This window comes from Falco punctatus, assembly GCF_963210335.1.
Source record: "Falco punctatus genome assembly, chromosome: 5".
Lineage (NCBI taxonomy): Eukaryota > Metazoa > Chordata > Aves > Falconiformes > Falconidae > Falco > Falco punctatus.
Window position 1 is genome coordinate 77,925,442 of NC_137584.1, and position 16,921 is coordinate 77,942,362.

At 47.2% G+C, this 16,921-nt stretch overlaps 1 protein-coding gene across 4 annotated transcripts; it reads left to right on the forward strand.

The window, feature by feature from the left end:
- The first annotated feature begins 194 nt into the window (after window positions 1-194).
- ANKRD66 (ankyrin repeat domain 66) lies at window positions 195-15,205 on the forward strand. Of its 4 annotated transcripts, XM_080389265.1 has the most exons (5): window positions 195-1,271; window positions 1,820-2,048; window positions 6,956-7,201; window positions 8,560-8,788; window positions 10,903-14,982. In XM_080389265.1, exons 3-5 carry the CDS (start codon window positions 7,063-7,065, stop codon window positions 11,219-11,221), a joined length of 687 nt encoding a protein of 228 aa, XP_080245391.1. In that variant the 5' UTR covers window positions 195-1,271; window positions 1,820-2,048; window positions 6,956-7,062; the 3' UTR covers window positions 11,222-14,982. The 4 variants fall into 4 exon arrangements, with proteins under 4 accessions (XP_080245391.1, XP_080245394.1, XP_080245393.1 ...); XM_080389268.1 differs by lacking the exon at window positions 1,820-2,048 and having other exon boundaries at window positions 7,041-7,201; window positions 14,939-15,205; XM_080389267.1 differs by lacking the exons at window positions 195-1,271; window positions 1,820-2,048 and adding an exon at window positions 4,474-6,852.
- The last annotated feature ends 1,716 nt before the right edge of the window (window positions 15,206-16,921 follow it).

Here is a 16,921-nt window from a genome sequence, read left to right on the forward strand (position 1 = left end):
TGCTGAAGAAATGTATGTGCTGTTTCTCTGAGATTTTCTTCTGATTTTTAAATATTTTAGTAAGCTCAGTTTGTCATCGTGCAGAACATTTTTTTAAATGTGATTTCTTTTATGTAACCTTATTTTCTTTTGCCTGTTTGATACCTACAAGACTATTACTGACTTGGAGTGTTTTTTGCTAAAAATGCTTTCTTTCCCTTACCCAGGGCTACAAAAGGATTTGGCCATAGGTTTAGGAGCGGAGCTGTGACTGCCCGTCCCAAATCCAGAGGGCTGGAGTTCAGTTGCAGCCACTACTCTGCGCCTGGATGCTTCAGCATGGCTTTTTGAGCAGGAAAGGTGTTGGGGGGGGGGGTTAGCAGTATTGAATGATCAGAAATGTTCATCAAAAAGTTATGACTGTTTTTTAGAATACAAACAAAATGTTAAAATGCCTACCGATCTTACAAGCCAAACATACTGGGCAGAGTGTTAACTTTTAAAGCAACAGTAGATATTAAGAAAAGGACATGAGAGAGGTGTGGCAACCCCTTTGCTTATCTTGTGAACTACTCTTGAATTTCATTCAGGAAAACATCACCTGTAACCCCTTAACAGCCTTTTTCTCAGGGCATGCACCTTGATTATGGTAAAAAATACAAATTGAGAAGACATTTCGCACCTGAAGCTGTGACTTTTCTTCACAGCTTTGCAGCTTTCATCTAGAACAATGTCATTGTTTCTTTGGAACTTCAGAAAGTGCCTAACTCAGGTGCAGGTAAAAATGGTGCATTTGCTCTGCTTTACTCTTTTGGGGGAGTTTAGCTAACAGCGCAGTGGCAGGGCATTTTACTAAGATGCTAAACTGCTGTTTTGCCCAGCCCTCGAAGGAACAGCAAAAAAGGAAATCTTGAACACCCCAGCCTGTCAGTCTCTGTAGTTTACATCATCAGCCTGTTCTTTTTGTCTTAAATTCACTTTTCAGCATTTATCTGTGAGCCTCCAGCATCTGTAGCAGAAGAGAAATGACCAAAACCCTTAAGGCTGTTAAATTAAGCGGTGAGGACTGATTTCTCTACAGATACTGTGGGATAACAGTATCCATCAACCCTGCTCTCCTCCTGCAGTAATGGAAATCAAAATCCTATGTTATTTTCAAGAAATGCATCGGGCCATGCATTTATATGCCTGTAGGTGTCTAAGTGTGGAATTCTGCAGTATGGTAGCTGAGACCTGAAACCTGTGTCCTGCTCCTAAAATTTTTTAGCAGCTGGAGTCCACATGTGCTTTGGGTAAGAGCTGGGTCTGCTTCAAGTGCGATAAACAGGGTGTCATCTCAGTCTGAAAATGGAAGTTATATCTGGCCGCAGTATGCCCATGTTCTTGCTTGCGAATGCAGTCAGGCAGATGATGACTTCCTTGTGTTTAATAGTTTTTTTGCCTTTAGTTCGTGGGTTTGAGTTTGTTTACCAGAGCTGACGTGCTGTGGCTGCCGCTGGGTGGTTCCTGCAGCAGCTCCGGAGCTGGGGATGGAAAAGGGCGCAGGAAGCAGCTCCGGCAGACTCTCCCCGCACTTGGATAAACATGCAGGCTTTTGTTAAATTCCAAGGCTGGATCCGACGTCAGTATAAATTGGCATTGGCTTCTGTTGGTCCGTGCAAGCTGGCACAAGGAGGCAATCTGGCCTTGTGCTTTTTGGGGCCAGATCCTGCCAGCTTGCCTCCAGTGCTCTAGGGGCTTGCAGTGGGAGAGCTTATGCACATGAGAGCAGCAAGAGGGGGTCATGGGTGTCACTCTGCTTCTTCCCAGCACCTTCTGAAGTGGGTTTGCTGTGCCTCAGGAGGCTCAGCATCTCTGTGAAGCTAGTGGGAAGTTACTGATGGAAGAGGACAGAGAATGGTGGTGCTGCTGTCAGGGCGAGCTGTCCCTGTGCCTGAACAACCTGATCTCTGCCACCTCCACCGGCATCCATCCCAGTGGTTGGGGGCTGGAAAGCTGCCAGCTTCTCCAGCAGGGTAGGAAGGGACTGCAGTGTGCTCTGGGCAGTGCCAGAGCTGTCAGAGCAAAAGGTGAGCAGTTTCCACACACGAGCTCTCGCTCGGATAGTGGGCAGTGGCAAGGGCTGTTCTACCAGGGCCTGCGGTTTTAATTTCAGGGTTTTTTTCCTTTGGTTTGGTTTTTTTCCCCCTTTTTTATTTCCTTTTTTTCTTCACGCACTGCCCCCCCCCCCCCCCCCCCCCCCCCGACCTTGGCTTGTCCTTTACTTGAAGGCTGCCAAGGCTGGGGAGCTGGGGCTGGGGAATGTGGGGGAGCTGAAGGAAAGGGGCCTTCACACTGGTGCCTTTTGTGTGGCAGGGTGTAAATGCCTGACGCTGTCACCAAAATGCAAATGTGTTTTTCTTCCAGTGATCTGAGCCAGTTTGTGGGCTTTTTTCCCAGTAAACAAGCATACTGCACGTTTTAAATGCTGCTTCCATCCTTCATCTTGGTGTGGCTTAGTGCAGAGGTGATGCTGACCTCAGTCTTTTGGTGACAGCACATCACCACGAGCACGGAGGGCACACGAGGCTGGGGAAGGATGGTATGTCCCTCTGCTCAAAATGGGAAGTGGAGACTAAGAGAAGCGAAGGTGGAGCTGGGTGATTCCTAGCCTTTTGGATGATGCCTTTGGATCCGGGGCCTCTCAACCGTATCTGGGAGGACTTCCACATTCTCATCTCAGTAGCACTTCCCAGGGAGATGTTTCCCAGCAGGTGGAGGTGTCACTGTCCCCTTACTGAGCTTCCAGTCATCTGTTTTAAGTATATCCCCTGCCTGATTTGGCACTGGAGATTGAGACAGAGATCCATTTCTCATCACTGGGCCATGGGATCACCATAGTCCCTACCCCAGATACATTTCAACATCCACTGTGTCTGGTGGAAAGAGCACTCCTAAGTGTTATGACAGCATTTACCTGAGAGCCCCAGTTCTGGTCCCTGCGCTTAAATGTTCTGTTTTAGGCACTGAAGCAATTCTTCTCACCCTTTGCTTTCTGGTTTGGGCCTGAGGCAGGACCTGGTGGTGGAGAACTTGTCTGATGTGTGGTCAGGACATAGGGATGTTGGGTAGAAGCAGCAGGCAGCAGCACTGGAGTCAGCAGGATTGGCACTTGGGTTCAGTCTTCCTGTGGAGGTTCTGGATCCAAGGGCTAAATCCAAGCGTATCTCTTCCAGTAGGAATGTCCCCTCTCACTTCTCTACAAGCACGACTCCACTGCAGAAGGGTCCCTTCCCCTCTAATACTAGCTGATTTTGAGGAGATAAAGTGTTTTACTTCCAGCAGGCAGAAAAAAAGGGAAGGCCAATTGCTCATGACAGCCAGAGACGGAGATTTGAGCATCTCCACTTTCCTCCTGGAGTTGCCCCTTAGAGGGTTGTCACAACAGCTTCTCAGCTGCTGTAAATCCCGTCAGCAGGGTTGCTAAGTGCAAGTCCAGACAGCACTGCCACCCTTGGCTCCTGCCCTGAAAAGCCACCGGCTGCTGCTCCTGGAGAGGCTTGGATGGTTGTGTCACAGGGTGAAGTACAGGCAGGCTCTCCTGGCCAGTTCATCTGACTTAACATTGCAGTACACCACTTTTTCACCTCTCTCTGAGTTCATCGGGCTCAAAACACATCGGGGGGAACCTCATCCTAAACCCACCGTCTCTCTCCCCACCACCTCTTAACAGCAGCCAGGGTGTAAGGTCCCGTGCAGGCATTCACCTTGCAGATGCTGGGTTTGGGGGCAATGAATGCTGTGCTGGCAGAGCACCCAAAACCTCCTGCTCTGTGTCCCTCAGCCTCCCAGAAGAATTTACATCAGGAAGGACCGCTGGAGGTCACCTAGTCCAAGCCTGCTCAAAGCAGGGCACATATGGGGCTGCCTCAGTTCTGCACGTCTCAGTGCTGGACGCCTGAAGCAGAGTTTAATCACCCTCACTGTGAATTTTTTTTTTTTTTTCATCTTCCATCTAGCCTGGGTTTCCCCTGCCACAGCCTGGGACTGCTTTTTCCCATGCAAACACTGAGCACACCCGGATCGGGAGGTGGGTTGCTCTTCCCCACGGGAAAACTCAGTTCACCTTTTCCCTGGATGCTGGCTGGCGGTACACACGGAGGGGAAGGGGCTCGTCTGCTGTACCCTCCCCTGCAGCTTAGCCGGAGCGAATCCCACCCCTCCGCAGGGACGCGCGGGGAGAAGGGGCTGGAAGGGAGGAGGCGGAGGAGCTTGAGCCCTTGGGAGTTGGAGACAGGCTCCGGGGAGGGCAGGCTGACGCCAGGGAGGGGAGCGATGCCAAGCTGTGCGAGGGGCTGCGCAGAAACTCCCCAGCTCCTTACAATCCCCCCTGCTCCTCCCCGTGCTCTCTCCTCAGACGCTTTTCCCCCTTTTAGCAGCACCCAACGCTCCACGTACCTGGTGTGCGGTGTCCCCGTCGCCCTCCGCTCCAGTCCCACTGGCCAGAGGAGCTGGACGGAGCCTTCGGCCACCCTCGGCCCTCGGGAGCCAGGCGAGAGGCGGCTGCTCCCGCAGGAGGACGTTTCTCTCGCGGGCAGACCGACTGCCGGGTTCTTCCCGAAGGGGAGGGACCAAACTGCCTTAGTTTTCAAATGAGACAATCTTTCTGGGAGATACCTTCCCTGGGCCTGCAAAACAAGTTTCCGACATGGAGCCATCCCAAAAAAAAATTGCACGCCCCGGAGGACCCCACGGCTGCGTAGATGCTGGGCTGCGCCTTTGTGTGGCAGGGGGGGATTTATATACGGGCTTGTTTGCATGTGGCTGCGAATTTCTGGCTTTTCTCGCGGCGGCTGCTGAGCGTGGTGGCGTGGGGCTGGGTCAGGCACCAGATCCCGGTGAGAAATTCCCTGGCAGGGTTGCAACATCCCGCAGAGGAGCTGCCACGCTTACGGCTGGGCAAGGCGGGGAGACCGCAGCACGGGAGCACTGCGCTTTGGCTCAAGGTCCCTCCATCAAAATCCAAATCTTTTCCTCTGGCCTTATGAGAAAGGGGTAACAACCTCGCAAGGAAGCTGATCCCGCTTTTGGGTGCAGCTTCTGGAGCAGCTTAAGGTGGATCAAGCATGGTCCCCCCTGAGGGGGCAGATCTGCACACCCCCTTTACGCAGCCCCCTCAGTAGTGCTGAGTTTAGGGAATTCACCATAAAACCAGAACCAATAGCAGAAGATGAGCTTTCTGAGAGATCAACAGGTTGATCCAGCCGATGAAACAGCCATATGAGCTTCCAGGCCAGCAAAGGGGGGCAGCAGGGGAGGGAGGGAAGGTGAAATTTGGTTTGGCTTAAATTGCTTGTGATGCTGCACCCATGGACTGTCGTCCCCTGGGTGAGCTGGTGAGCTCCTGAGGTGGGATCACTGGCTTCCCTTCCCCTGTGTGTGCGTGGGTATGATGTGAAGCTAGCAGAACACAAAGGTGCTTGAAATGGATGTTTTTAAACTTTGAATTTTGTTGAATTCCTTAGAAAAGAATAAGAAAGTTGTATGAAAAGGTCCCAGATCTATTTCTTTTCTGTACTTTTGTCCAGCACTCATTTTGGTGGATGCATTAAAGTGTAACATTTTCAGGATAGATTTAATGCTCATGAAATGTCTTAGAGGATAACTCTGAAGATCTCTGTTTAATCTAAAGGAACAGGTTCTTCAAGGTTAGTGAGAGGCAATGAGGAGGAGGTGGTGCATGAAAGGTTTAAATAACAGAGACGTGCCAAAGCCCATGATACTGCTGTGGCCCTCTGAGGAACTCCAACATTTATTATATTTTTTAATGTATTCTGATATTCCCAGATGTGCAGGAGTCAAACTCAGAAGAAGTGATGTGTGGGTCTTTCTCTTGCATCTGGTCTACACAGTCCAACCACCTAAGTCAGGGGACCTGCTGAAGCAGGTGGTGATTCCCTCTGACCTTTTTATCTCATCTTTTTCTTATAAGAAAGCAAGGTAGAGATGGTGGTGTGTTCTTCCAGCCTGGATTTGAGATGTGGTTGGGGTGTTTATGGGAGTTGGGAGCAGGGAAATGGCCCCATCCACCTCTGGCTCCCAGGATGCAGCCCCTAGGGTTGCAAACCTTCCGTCACATCAGCCTCTACAAGCTCCCATGTTGATCCTTTCCAACATGCTGAACATGGCAATCAGACTCTTTTCAGTCTGTGAAAATTACTCCATGAATTAAATGTAATGCAAAAGTTGGAGCAAATCGTGAAACTTTTCTCGCTTATGAGGGGAACTGGTCTAATTAGATCAAGACTAGCTTCAATATGGGAATACAAAAGTTTTCTCCCCATTGATCTGGCCAGACTGGAGAAAATATTGCAGTGTTTCCATCCTCAGGATGATGGGGTAGCGTAGCGATCCTTGCAAGCTGCTTAAGTTCCCTGCCGGCAAAGCAGCCAGGAAATACCCCCTAGCACAGGTACAATCACTGAAATCCACAGCCTTGCAGGGCCAGAAGATCTGCTTGTGTTTCTTGATGAGGGTCTGTTGTATCGGACTGGAAAGTGCAAAGCACGGCTAAAGAGACAAGATTTTTAAGCAGCATGTCATAGCTTGATTATTTGCACCAAAACCCATCAGAAGATGCATGCACGGGCATTTCTTTCATTGCAGTAATATGCTACCGATAATGGATCTGCAGCATTGGCAAGGGAGGAGCCAGTTTCCATAGCGAGTACCAACAGACCCGTGGCAAATGTTTGGCCTGAGCTGGCTGTTTGTTAGCAACATCCTTGAGAAATGCAGTGTGCTTTTGTCTCCGAGTCCTTTATATAAGGGCTGCACTTTGCTCCAGATTTCCATGACTGCGAACCAAATACCACCATCAGTCCGTGACCACTGGTTTGAAGATAAATGAAAAATATTTTCTCCCCCTCTCATTCCTTTTTCCTTATTTTTGGATAAATTCTGATTTCTCATAGTGTGTGTCTCATTTTTAATCCAGGTGCTCCTTGATCTGTTAACATTGCCCTTGAGAGGAGCTGATGCATCAGTGAACACCCACCAAATGACCACCGCTCTTTTACCAGGCACCTCTCCAAAGTGCGCAGCATGACAGAGCTCCACGAAGCTGTGGCTTTGGGGGACTACGACCTGGTGGATGAGATTTTGAGGACAGGGCGCTGCGATCCAAATCACAAGGATGCTGACTGGCACGACAGGACCCCGCTGCACTGGGCTGCTGCCAGAGGTAAGGGTACCCCTGCTCTGTTACCTCTGCGAACCGGCGGCGTAACGGGTGATGCTGAGCGTAATTACATCTTGCTGTGACGACAATCAGTGCTGGTGATAGTCGCAGCTTCTATCTGTTCATTTTGTCCTTAACGAGCCAAAAAGAGAAAAATAGCAATTTAAATGGGAGCTCTGCTGCCAAAGTAATTTATGGGGTTGCCATCAAAGTGATTTTTTGGCTTTTTTTCCTGTTATGTGAAAACTTACAGTTTACATATGTCCATATAGCACGTCTCCTTGTTCCCCACATTACTTTTCTAAGAGGTGACTTCATACAGTACAGAGGAGTTAATTCTTATCTACACCTGCACAAATGAGCAAGAAAGCCAAGCACGCTGTATTTATATCAAGTATTTACCAAGCCCAAAAGAACAAAACAATTACAGTGTGTTTTACTTTGCCCTCCCTTTATCCCACCTGGTCGAATGAACAACACAGGACCAGAGGTTTTTTGCAGCTCCTGTTTGTTCCTTCACCATCAGAAGTGTCAGTGAAAGCCAAAAGTCCTTTTGCAGCCCCAAAAAGAGTTGAAGGCAACAATATATAATGTATAATTGCGCACAGCATAAAATGGGATCTCACATCGTGGCATTTGCCTTTGCTTAGAAATCAGGTGTGTGATTTGCTGGTTTACACTTGACACCAGTTTTTACTTTTGTTGGGATGGATTATTACTCATTTGAGCATCAGCAAAGGGAACTGAGCTATCTGAGAAAATAATGATGAGACACTGGCGTGGCCTGGGTGGCACTGGGAACGATCTGGCTCAGTCAAGGCAGTGTGAAGTAGGGTAGAAAGCCTTTTTTTTTTTTTTTTGGCTTCTTTAAGCAATTCCACAAGTTAGAAAAATATGAAGGTGAATGAAAACAAGTGATTTCTCTATCTCCGATCAAGCAGATCTGTGTTTTAGTAAAGCTGTTCACAGGTTTTCCAGTTTTTTAATGTTTAGATTTTATTTTGCATCGAACTAAAAACCTAAATAAACCAATGAAATAGTCAATAGCCAGTTGGTCAATGACTAACTGAGTTGTGCTGTTATTCGTACAAGGCTTTTTGCCTTTTTGTTGTTTTTGTTGTAAAATGCTTCTGGAAGCAGTCTAGTTTGGGAAAAAAAATTTCTAATGTTTGGGGTTTTTTTAAAAAAAACACATTTTCTAATAAGTATCATTTATTTGATAAATCAAATGGCCAGGTCGTGGGTAAAATCCATTGTTACATGCCTGAGAGAATTATGGTCAACTGTGTGTGACCATCTTCTGCATCCTGAAGGTATGGTCTAATGCAGGTGTGTCTTCTCTCCCTGTTTTTCTGCCCAAGGGCAATCGGAGCTGGTCAAGCTCCTCGTGAATCACGGTGCCCGGCATTGCCTGCGGAGTGACGTGGGCTGGACACCGGCTCACTTTGCTGCCGAGTCGGGGAGACTGGGAGTGCTTCGCACCCTTCATTCCCTGCATGCTGCCATGGATGCAACTGACTTCTTCGGTGACACTCCCAAACGGCTTGCAGAAATCTACGGTCACCAAGACTGCTCCAGGTTCTTGGAAAAGTGAGTAGTGATGGCCAGTCCCACTGTGGCAGCTGGCAGGGCTCCAGCAATGAAAACTATATTGACTGCTATATAGAGGACCAAAACGAATATGAGCATATTACTTATCTTTCCACCTAAAGCTTATTAAAGCCATCAAGCACGAGTAGCAGGTAAGAAAATACGGGTCTTTGTTGTGGGAACGCCATTGGGAAGATGTTAATTTATTCCACTACCTTCTATGGTTTGCCTTGGTGTGTTTTCAAAATCTTTATCACTTCATGACATCATTGTTTTTATAAAGATATTACAGAGTGATTATTAAGCAATGGAAATGAAAGCAAGAACTAACAAGTATTAAACCCTTAGACTGGTGAATGCTGAATACACAGGTTGAATTATTTAAGAACATCCCTTTAACAGTTGGTGTTGGTGTATGTATATAGCTTGGCTTTTCCTGTAGTGAAGAACAGAGCCATCCTTTTTTTTTTTACGTAATTATTGAAAATCTGATCTGTTAAGAGGATGGCCACATATTAATTACTTCCAAATTTTGGAAGACTCCTTGTTGTTTTAACTGTTTACAGTTATCACTGTGGCACCATATGCAATGGCCAATATGCTTTTAAAGGGTTCCCAGTTACCATCCCTGTTTTTTAGCCACTGATTTGGCTCACAGGTGGTTTCATCCTTGCAAAGCTGTTTCCCTGGATCAGGATGCTGTCCTCCAGAGCTCTGAGCTGTGTTCCATACCTACATCTCTCTAGAGCAGTGGTACAGACCAGCAGAGGTTAACCAGCTTGTTCACTGCAAATCATACTCCCACACGTGCCCTGGCATTTAAATAATGCTGCTTGTGAAACTGGCACACGCCAGACGCAGAGACGCTGAGAGCACCCAAAGGCTTTTCCTCTCCTTGGTTTTTCTGTGAATTTACAGTCCCACCATAGTTCTTAACTAGCATCTTTTTTACCACTGCCACATTCTCAAGACTGCTTTGGCACCATATAAACCATGGCTTTTTTTTATAGATGCGTATCCAACTCAAAATCTCCAGCTTGCCAGTTTGGCACAAGAGCTGCCAATTTCAAAATCATTTTCATGGTGTTCAAAAACAATTTCATGGTGACTGTGCAAATATCTGAGGTAGCCAGTGCCTACCAAATGCCACCTTTCATTAATCCATGTAAACCTTTCTGTAGGTACTGCTGTCCTTTCATTGTGCTTCTACAGCTTGTTGGTTCCTGCTGAAAGGCTCCGTGCCCACTTTTTGTCTTGACAGAGCATCAGTGTCCTTCCGTAGGAAGAGACAGACAAACTGTGCAAAATCCCCCTGTATAGAGCCCGAAAAGCTTTCTAGGACAGCCACAGGTCCCTGTTTCTAAGCTCTGGCTGTTGTGGAGGCTGCTGGGACCTTTGCATTTCACCTGCCCACCCAGTGTCCAGACACCTCACAGCTAAAGCCTCGCTGTAGAGACCCTCACTATTCACCACCTTCCTTCCACACAGAAGAATCACCTCTTATTACTCTTAGAGCTTCAGTTTAAAGAAATTCAAACAACCAACAGTTGATACCTAAGCTTTAGTAATCTATATATTTTTTTGTGACCTAGACCCTGGCTGGGATAAGCTCGGGTTTGCCAGCTCTTGGAGAATGGGGCACTTTCTTCCAGGGGAGAGGTTCTCTTTATACTGTTCTCAGTGCTTGGCTTGCTGAGGTTCTGTGTCAGAACAGGTAAATGTTGTCTGCCCTAGAGGGTGAAAGTCCTGCAGGCTTGTTCCCCTTGATTAATCATTTATAGCAATTGCTGACCTAGTCAGTGCTGTCACTTTTGCCCTACTCTCACCATTAAGCCCTGCCAGGTCTGTAGCATTTGCCATGCACTTGGCTGTGCACCAGAGCCATGGCACTGAGGTGACAGCGAGAGTGGGGCAATAGCCTGGATGGTGCCAACGGGCGATGCCTGTGGCGGGCAGAGGCGCCTGTGTTGGTGGAAGCGGCCGGGACGATGACTGACAGGATGATTGACATCCTGGTCTGAACCACCTCGGCAACAGCCTAGGGCGGCTCATGTAGCTGATGGGGGGTTTTCTGAGGTGAATGACTAATTTAAGGTGGAAAACTTGTCTTTCAGAGCCACGTGCTGGCCTGACTCACCCCGTGGCTTCATGACTCAGTTAGGAGCATTGCCAGGACAACTTAATAACTGGGAAGATGCTTTGAATGCTCATGCCTGGGACATATTACAAGACACGCGAAGCCTGTATGATCACCTCACAGCCATAACACAGCCTGTGGCAGCCAGGAGTTTATCACCAGGGCTCAGGAACCCTTTCTTTAAGCCCAACCACTATATTTACAACCACAGTGGACACCTTTACCTCATGCAACAGTTTCACCTCCTCATGTCAGCAAACTTGGAGTCAGCTAGGAGGAATTACTGGCATTTCTAGTATAATCGCGATTACCTTCTGCTCCTTCAGGTGTGCAGAAGGTCCCAGAGGTGATGTCCATGGTCAGGCAGGGCTCCATGGTTCCAACGGGAGCTGGGCAGTACCCATGCGTGCTGCAGACAAAATGAAGTGTGCATCTGCACATTAATGCTGTGCAGGTCTGCCCGTCACTCACGGTGTCTGTGGTATCGGTATGTAAATATGAGGGATATTCTGTTACAGATCATCACCATCAGTTTTGGGTATTTGCCTGTCATGCAGAAAGAGAGAAAAGGCAATTTTTAAAATAACAGCCTGAGGGGCTGTGCCAAATGCAGGGCTGACATGCATATCTAAAAAGGGCTATGAGCATCCAAATCCTTCCTCTCACCACTCACCGAAGTTTGCATGGACATGCAAAGGATAGGGAACAGCCTTCAAAACACAGCTGCTTCTGAATAACAAACACATCATTTGCATCAGATTTGTTATGCATGAGAAGGGCTTTACCCTGGGCACTGTGAGAGCTGCCAAGGATGGTGCCAAGCAGGCGGAGACCCACGGCCCCTGCCTGCCACCAGCATCTCTGCAGAGTGCCAAGGGCTGAAACTGCACCAAAGGCTCCTGCTATCTAAGCCCAGGGCTTATATATATGTATGTGTATGTGTGTATATATATATACATGTATAAAATTGTACAGAAAGAGGTTTCTTGCCTTTGGTAGCAGATACTTAATAGAATAGAATAGATTAGTTCAGTTGGAAGGGACCTGCAATGATCATCTAGTCCAACTGCCTGACCAATTCAGGGCAGACCAAAAATTAAAGCATGTTATTGAAGGCATTTTCTAAATGTCTTTTAAACACTAGCAGACATGGGGCATTGACCACCTGTCTCAATGATATGTTTGTGTAGGTGTATGTATATCTGTCTGTCTGTGTGTGTATATATCTACAAATATATATATATATGTATCTCTGTAGTAAACCCATGCTATGCAGCACATCTGTGTGAAACCACTGGCTTTGCTCCATGCTGCCCAAGCTCTCAGCTGGGACAGCATTGCAGTGATGTGATGGAGCTGCTGTATTAGAGAAAAAAGGATTTTTCCTGATATTTGGTGCTATTTTTGACAGAGCGCCACAAATACTCAGTACCTACCGAATCAGACCTCTGCAGTAGGAGGAAAGAGTTTGTCTTCTCTTGGACAAGATTTACACTTGGGAGAGTCTATGTCTGGATCCTGGCAATGGTGCTGTCCAGCGGGGTCTCTGTGAGGAGAGGTTGGGGCTACACTGTGCCAGATACACCGCAGGACACAGCCCAGCCCACCAGTGGCACTGGGGGTGCCTCTGGAAACATGTGTAAGAAAGGGAAGAAGTACTGCCCGGCAGGGAGGAGTGAAGGAAAAAAGTGAGGAACAGCCCTGCAGCTCCAGGGTAAGTGAAGATTCCCCCCCACAGCCCATGGAGAATACCATGGTGATGCAGGTTGTCCCCCCACAGCCCACGGAGGTCCACAGTGGAGCTGGTACCCACCCTGCAGCCTGTGGAGGACCCCATGCCAGAGTAGGTGCGTGTGCCCTGAAGGACTGAGGCCCATGGACAGCACACACTGGAGCAGGCGTATCCCGAAGGACGGCAGCCCATGGGAAGGACCCACGCTGCAGCAGGGGAAGAGCGTGAGCAGGAAGGAGCAGCAGAGACAAAGTGTTATGGACTGGCTGCAACCCCCATTGCCCATCCCCCTGCGCTGCTTGGGGAGAGCGGGGAGAGCAGTTGGGAATGAACAAGTGAAGTTGAGCCTGGGGAAAAGTGGGGGTGGAGGTATGGTGCTTTAGTTTTGTCTTTGTTCCTCGTCATCCTACTCTATTTTCAATAGGCAATAAATGAAATTGATTTTCCCCAAGTCAAGTCTGTTTTGCCTGTGGTGGTCCTTGGTGAGTGATCTCCCTGCCTTTATCTCGACCCATGAGCTCTGCAGTCTTTCTCCCCTCATCTTGTTGAGGACAGGGATTGAGAGAGCGGCTGAGTGGGCGCCTGGCAGCTGGCCAAGGTTCACTCACTACAGTGGCTCCTATTTTTTCAGTGCTTTCTGCTGCTTACTACTGGTGTGAGAAAGAAAAGAAGGTCCTTTTCTTTGGATTTTGCTGTTTTTTTGAAAGGGAACTGGTCCTTCAATGACTTGAAAATTGGTGGTTGGACTAGATGATCTTTAAAGGTCCCTTCCAAGCCAAACTATTCCATGATTCTAGGTTGTATGACTTGGAAGTGAAAGATAGATATACTGGTCTTTTAAAATTCTTTAAAATTCCCTTTAAAAATTCCTCGAATAGCTACAAAATGCAGAAAGTAGCTATCTATTTTTTAGTTTGAGGTTATTTTTTTCCAAAAGACTATGTCTGTGCAAGGCACATGTAAGGACTGTAAAGACAAAATTAACAACACTTCATAGGAAAAATATTTAAGAGCTGTGATTGACAAAACCATCACTGAAATGATAAAAAGAAATAAAAATTCCACTGCTCAAATGAGCATATTCATTTTGGTCTTGATGAAAGTGGTTTTTAATTTGCTTTGGTTGTTTGCAATGGGAAATGTAATGAAAACCATTGATATTTCAAGGCTATAAGGAGCATTGCAGTGAGTTATGTTTATTTTCAGGTTACAAGCTTGTGCAGTGTCCTTCAATGAAGATCTGGGTCTGTGTGTGTTTAACAGAAAAAAGATGTGAATATCACAAAAAAAAACCCCAAAAACCCCAAAAAAACCCCAAAACCCCACCAAAACCAAAAAAAAGAAGACTTGGGTAAATCACAGATGCCAAAAGCAAACTCCATGCTGATTCGGAAATCCCAGGGTCTGGGTGGACGATGGTTCAATGTCTGACATCCAACAGGTTTCACATGCTTGAAATCATAGAGACAGCTTGAAAAGCACAGCTAAAATCCCCAGAACCAGAGGAGAGTTGTCAATGATTTGTGCATGGAGATACTAGGCTGGGAAAAATGGTGTCTTCTACAAAAAGTTTTACCATGCAAAATTTGAACCTCTGAAGCACAGCTGCATTTCTATGGTATTGCATAGTTAGAGTTATTATTTTAAAGGAAGAAATGGGGGTGTATTGTCCAGTTTATTTCTGGATTTGAATGCAAACTTTACCAGAATTTCAGGGTTGAATTGGATTTGGATTAGACAGTTCATGAGGTTAAAAGTTTGTCTGTAAAGAATAACTATCTACAAATCCTCCCAAATTCCCATTGTCTTCAGATCTGATGTTTTGGCATTAAGGATTTCTAATACTTATGAATGAGCAGTATAGAAAATAAAAGAAAATGGAAATGTTGCAGTTGCAGCGAGTTACTATATTATGTACGGTTGCATTAAATGTCCTCAAGTCTATTTAAAAGCACACTAATTCATAAGATCCGTCTTTTGAGAGCTTTGCACAGTTAAAATTATGATTCCGATGGTAAAAGTCTGATCTCACCATAGATCTTTACCAGAGGTTTCCCACTTCAGCCCAGCTCTCAGTGAGTACCTGGTCGCTTGGGGTGATGAATGCTGTTCGGTTTGGGATGGACCTCAGTGTTTTCTCATGTATTTATTGCTGGCAACAGTGTTTTGACCATACCAATACAGGATCCCCTGACACTGTAGGTGGGCTGCTTGTGGATGGTGGAGGGGCTGTGCTGTCTGTGCTCAGTATCTGAAGATGCACTCTTGCTTTCTTCCCCAGAGCAGAGGAGGAGAGCAGAAACTATCGCAGGACAGCTGCGATGAAAGGCATCTCCTTAGACCAGAGAGATGAAGACTGGGAACTCAAGAAAGACGAGCTTCTGAGAAACCCACCATGTTCTTGGGAACGCTACACACCCTCTGCTCAAAAGAAAAATCGAAAAAAAAAGGGGAAGCAGTAGTGTGCCCACTGAGAGCTTGCAATGCAGAGCGAAGACACTGGCAGACCTCAGGTGCATCTGCAGGGTGAAATATGGATGGACAGGAGAAGCAGATGGCCACCGGGATACATTCTTGTGATGTACCGTAAATGCTGTCATTGATAGGGAGCAGGTAGAAGTGCTTCTGTCTGTCTGTGTGTCTATACATATCAGATCTCAAATATCAGAAAACTGCAGAAGATGTTTAAATATACTAATACTCTAATTCACTGAAGTGTATAAATATACAGAAATAACATCAGCTACCTATATTGTCTGAGAGGGAAATGGTTTTACTCCTAACTGGTTCCTGCAGGCAACTAGGATTGTGGTACTCCTCACTCTGCTGATGTTCATGGCATTTGCTTGTTTGCTTTTGGTCCTGGGTCAACCAGGAGGCTCTGTAGGGGCTTGTAGCCTCTGGTGGTGTTTGGGGTGGGGTATAGTTGCTTCTTCTGGCTGAAGGGGAGATGATGTTGACCTTTTACAGGACACATGGGTCTAACAGCCTGTATCTACCATTCCTCCTGGCCCAGCAAGAGGGAAAACATGCTCCCTGGTTACTGCTTTTAGACACCTGTGGCTGTCAAGACAGAGCACTGCCTTATTTTTAGCAGTGCCCCCAGTGATCTTTATGTCTATGCTCAGAGGCATGCTCTGGAACTGGACCTGAGACATCCCGCTGTTCATCAGCACAAAATGCAAAAAAATGCAAAAGCTTTTAACCGTTTAATTTCTCAATCATAAAAAATTTGATTGACTCAAAGCAGTTTTCCATACCATGCCAGCACTGGGAAGCCACTCATATTGACATCTGACATCTTTTACGTGTCTGCTTCCCCCCACCTCATGTGCCTGCCTCCCTCCCCCTCTGCTTCCCCTCCACTACCCAAACCTGGTGCTTCTGGAGTGCCTTGGTTACAGGTGTCCTCCACCCAACACTCAGGCATTGCAGTCATAACCAACAGCTCTGTGATCCATCTCCCTCTTCCAGCTTTCCAGGGATGAATTCAGCCATCTACACAGAGGTGTCTAATGCCACAGGAGATGCTCTTGAGGACCCAGACTGACCCTGCTGGTCTCCAGTGCTGTACCTCCCAACGCCATGCAGATGTCTTAGATACCCTAGGACTTCTCAAATGAGTGGAGATGCCTATGTTTGGGGAAACAGGTCAAGCTCCTAGCTTTGTCTTTTGCCATTTGCATTTCCCCAGCCGTATGAAACTTCAGCTCCATTCACAGTTGGTCTGGCTGTTGAATTAGTGATGGTGCAAGTGGAGTCATACGTTGGACAGAGTGCCCATCGCTAAACTAAACAGGCCATCTTCTAGTCCTGAGGCCAGCTGCTGGAGCATCTTGTGGTTGAGGAACATTTTCCCCAGGGCTGAGCACATCGTTGCATCTCTCCAGAGAGCAACTGTAGCGTATGGGCTGTGCTGTTCTGTAACCTGCCTCCTCGAGTGCCAGCTGTGCTGTGCATCATGTCCACAGGGGTTTGACAGAGGTGAGAGAAGGTGTCTTCACCGTGGTTTGCTGGGGCTGCTTTCTTTTGTGTGGCAACATCTGCAAGATGGTTTTGCCTGCTGAGTCTTGCGGTATGTGAGGTTTTGAGGGGCAATGTTGTGTAGGAGGTAGGGAGTACAATGGATCTTCCATGGCCTTTTTGTGAAAGAGATTTGGGACAATCGTGTTAAAGGATCAACTTCATGAGCGACAGCAGGAACGAAGGGAGGTGTGGTGGTGCCCGCTCCTTAAAGGCCTTTCAGCAGGGAGGTGTGTCCAGA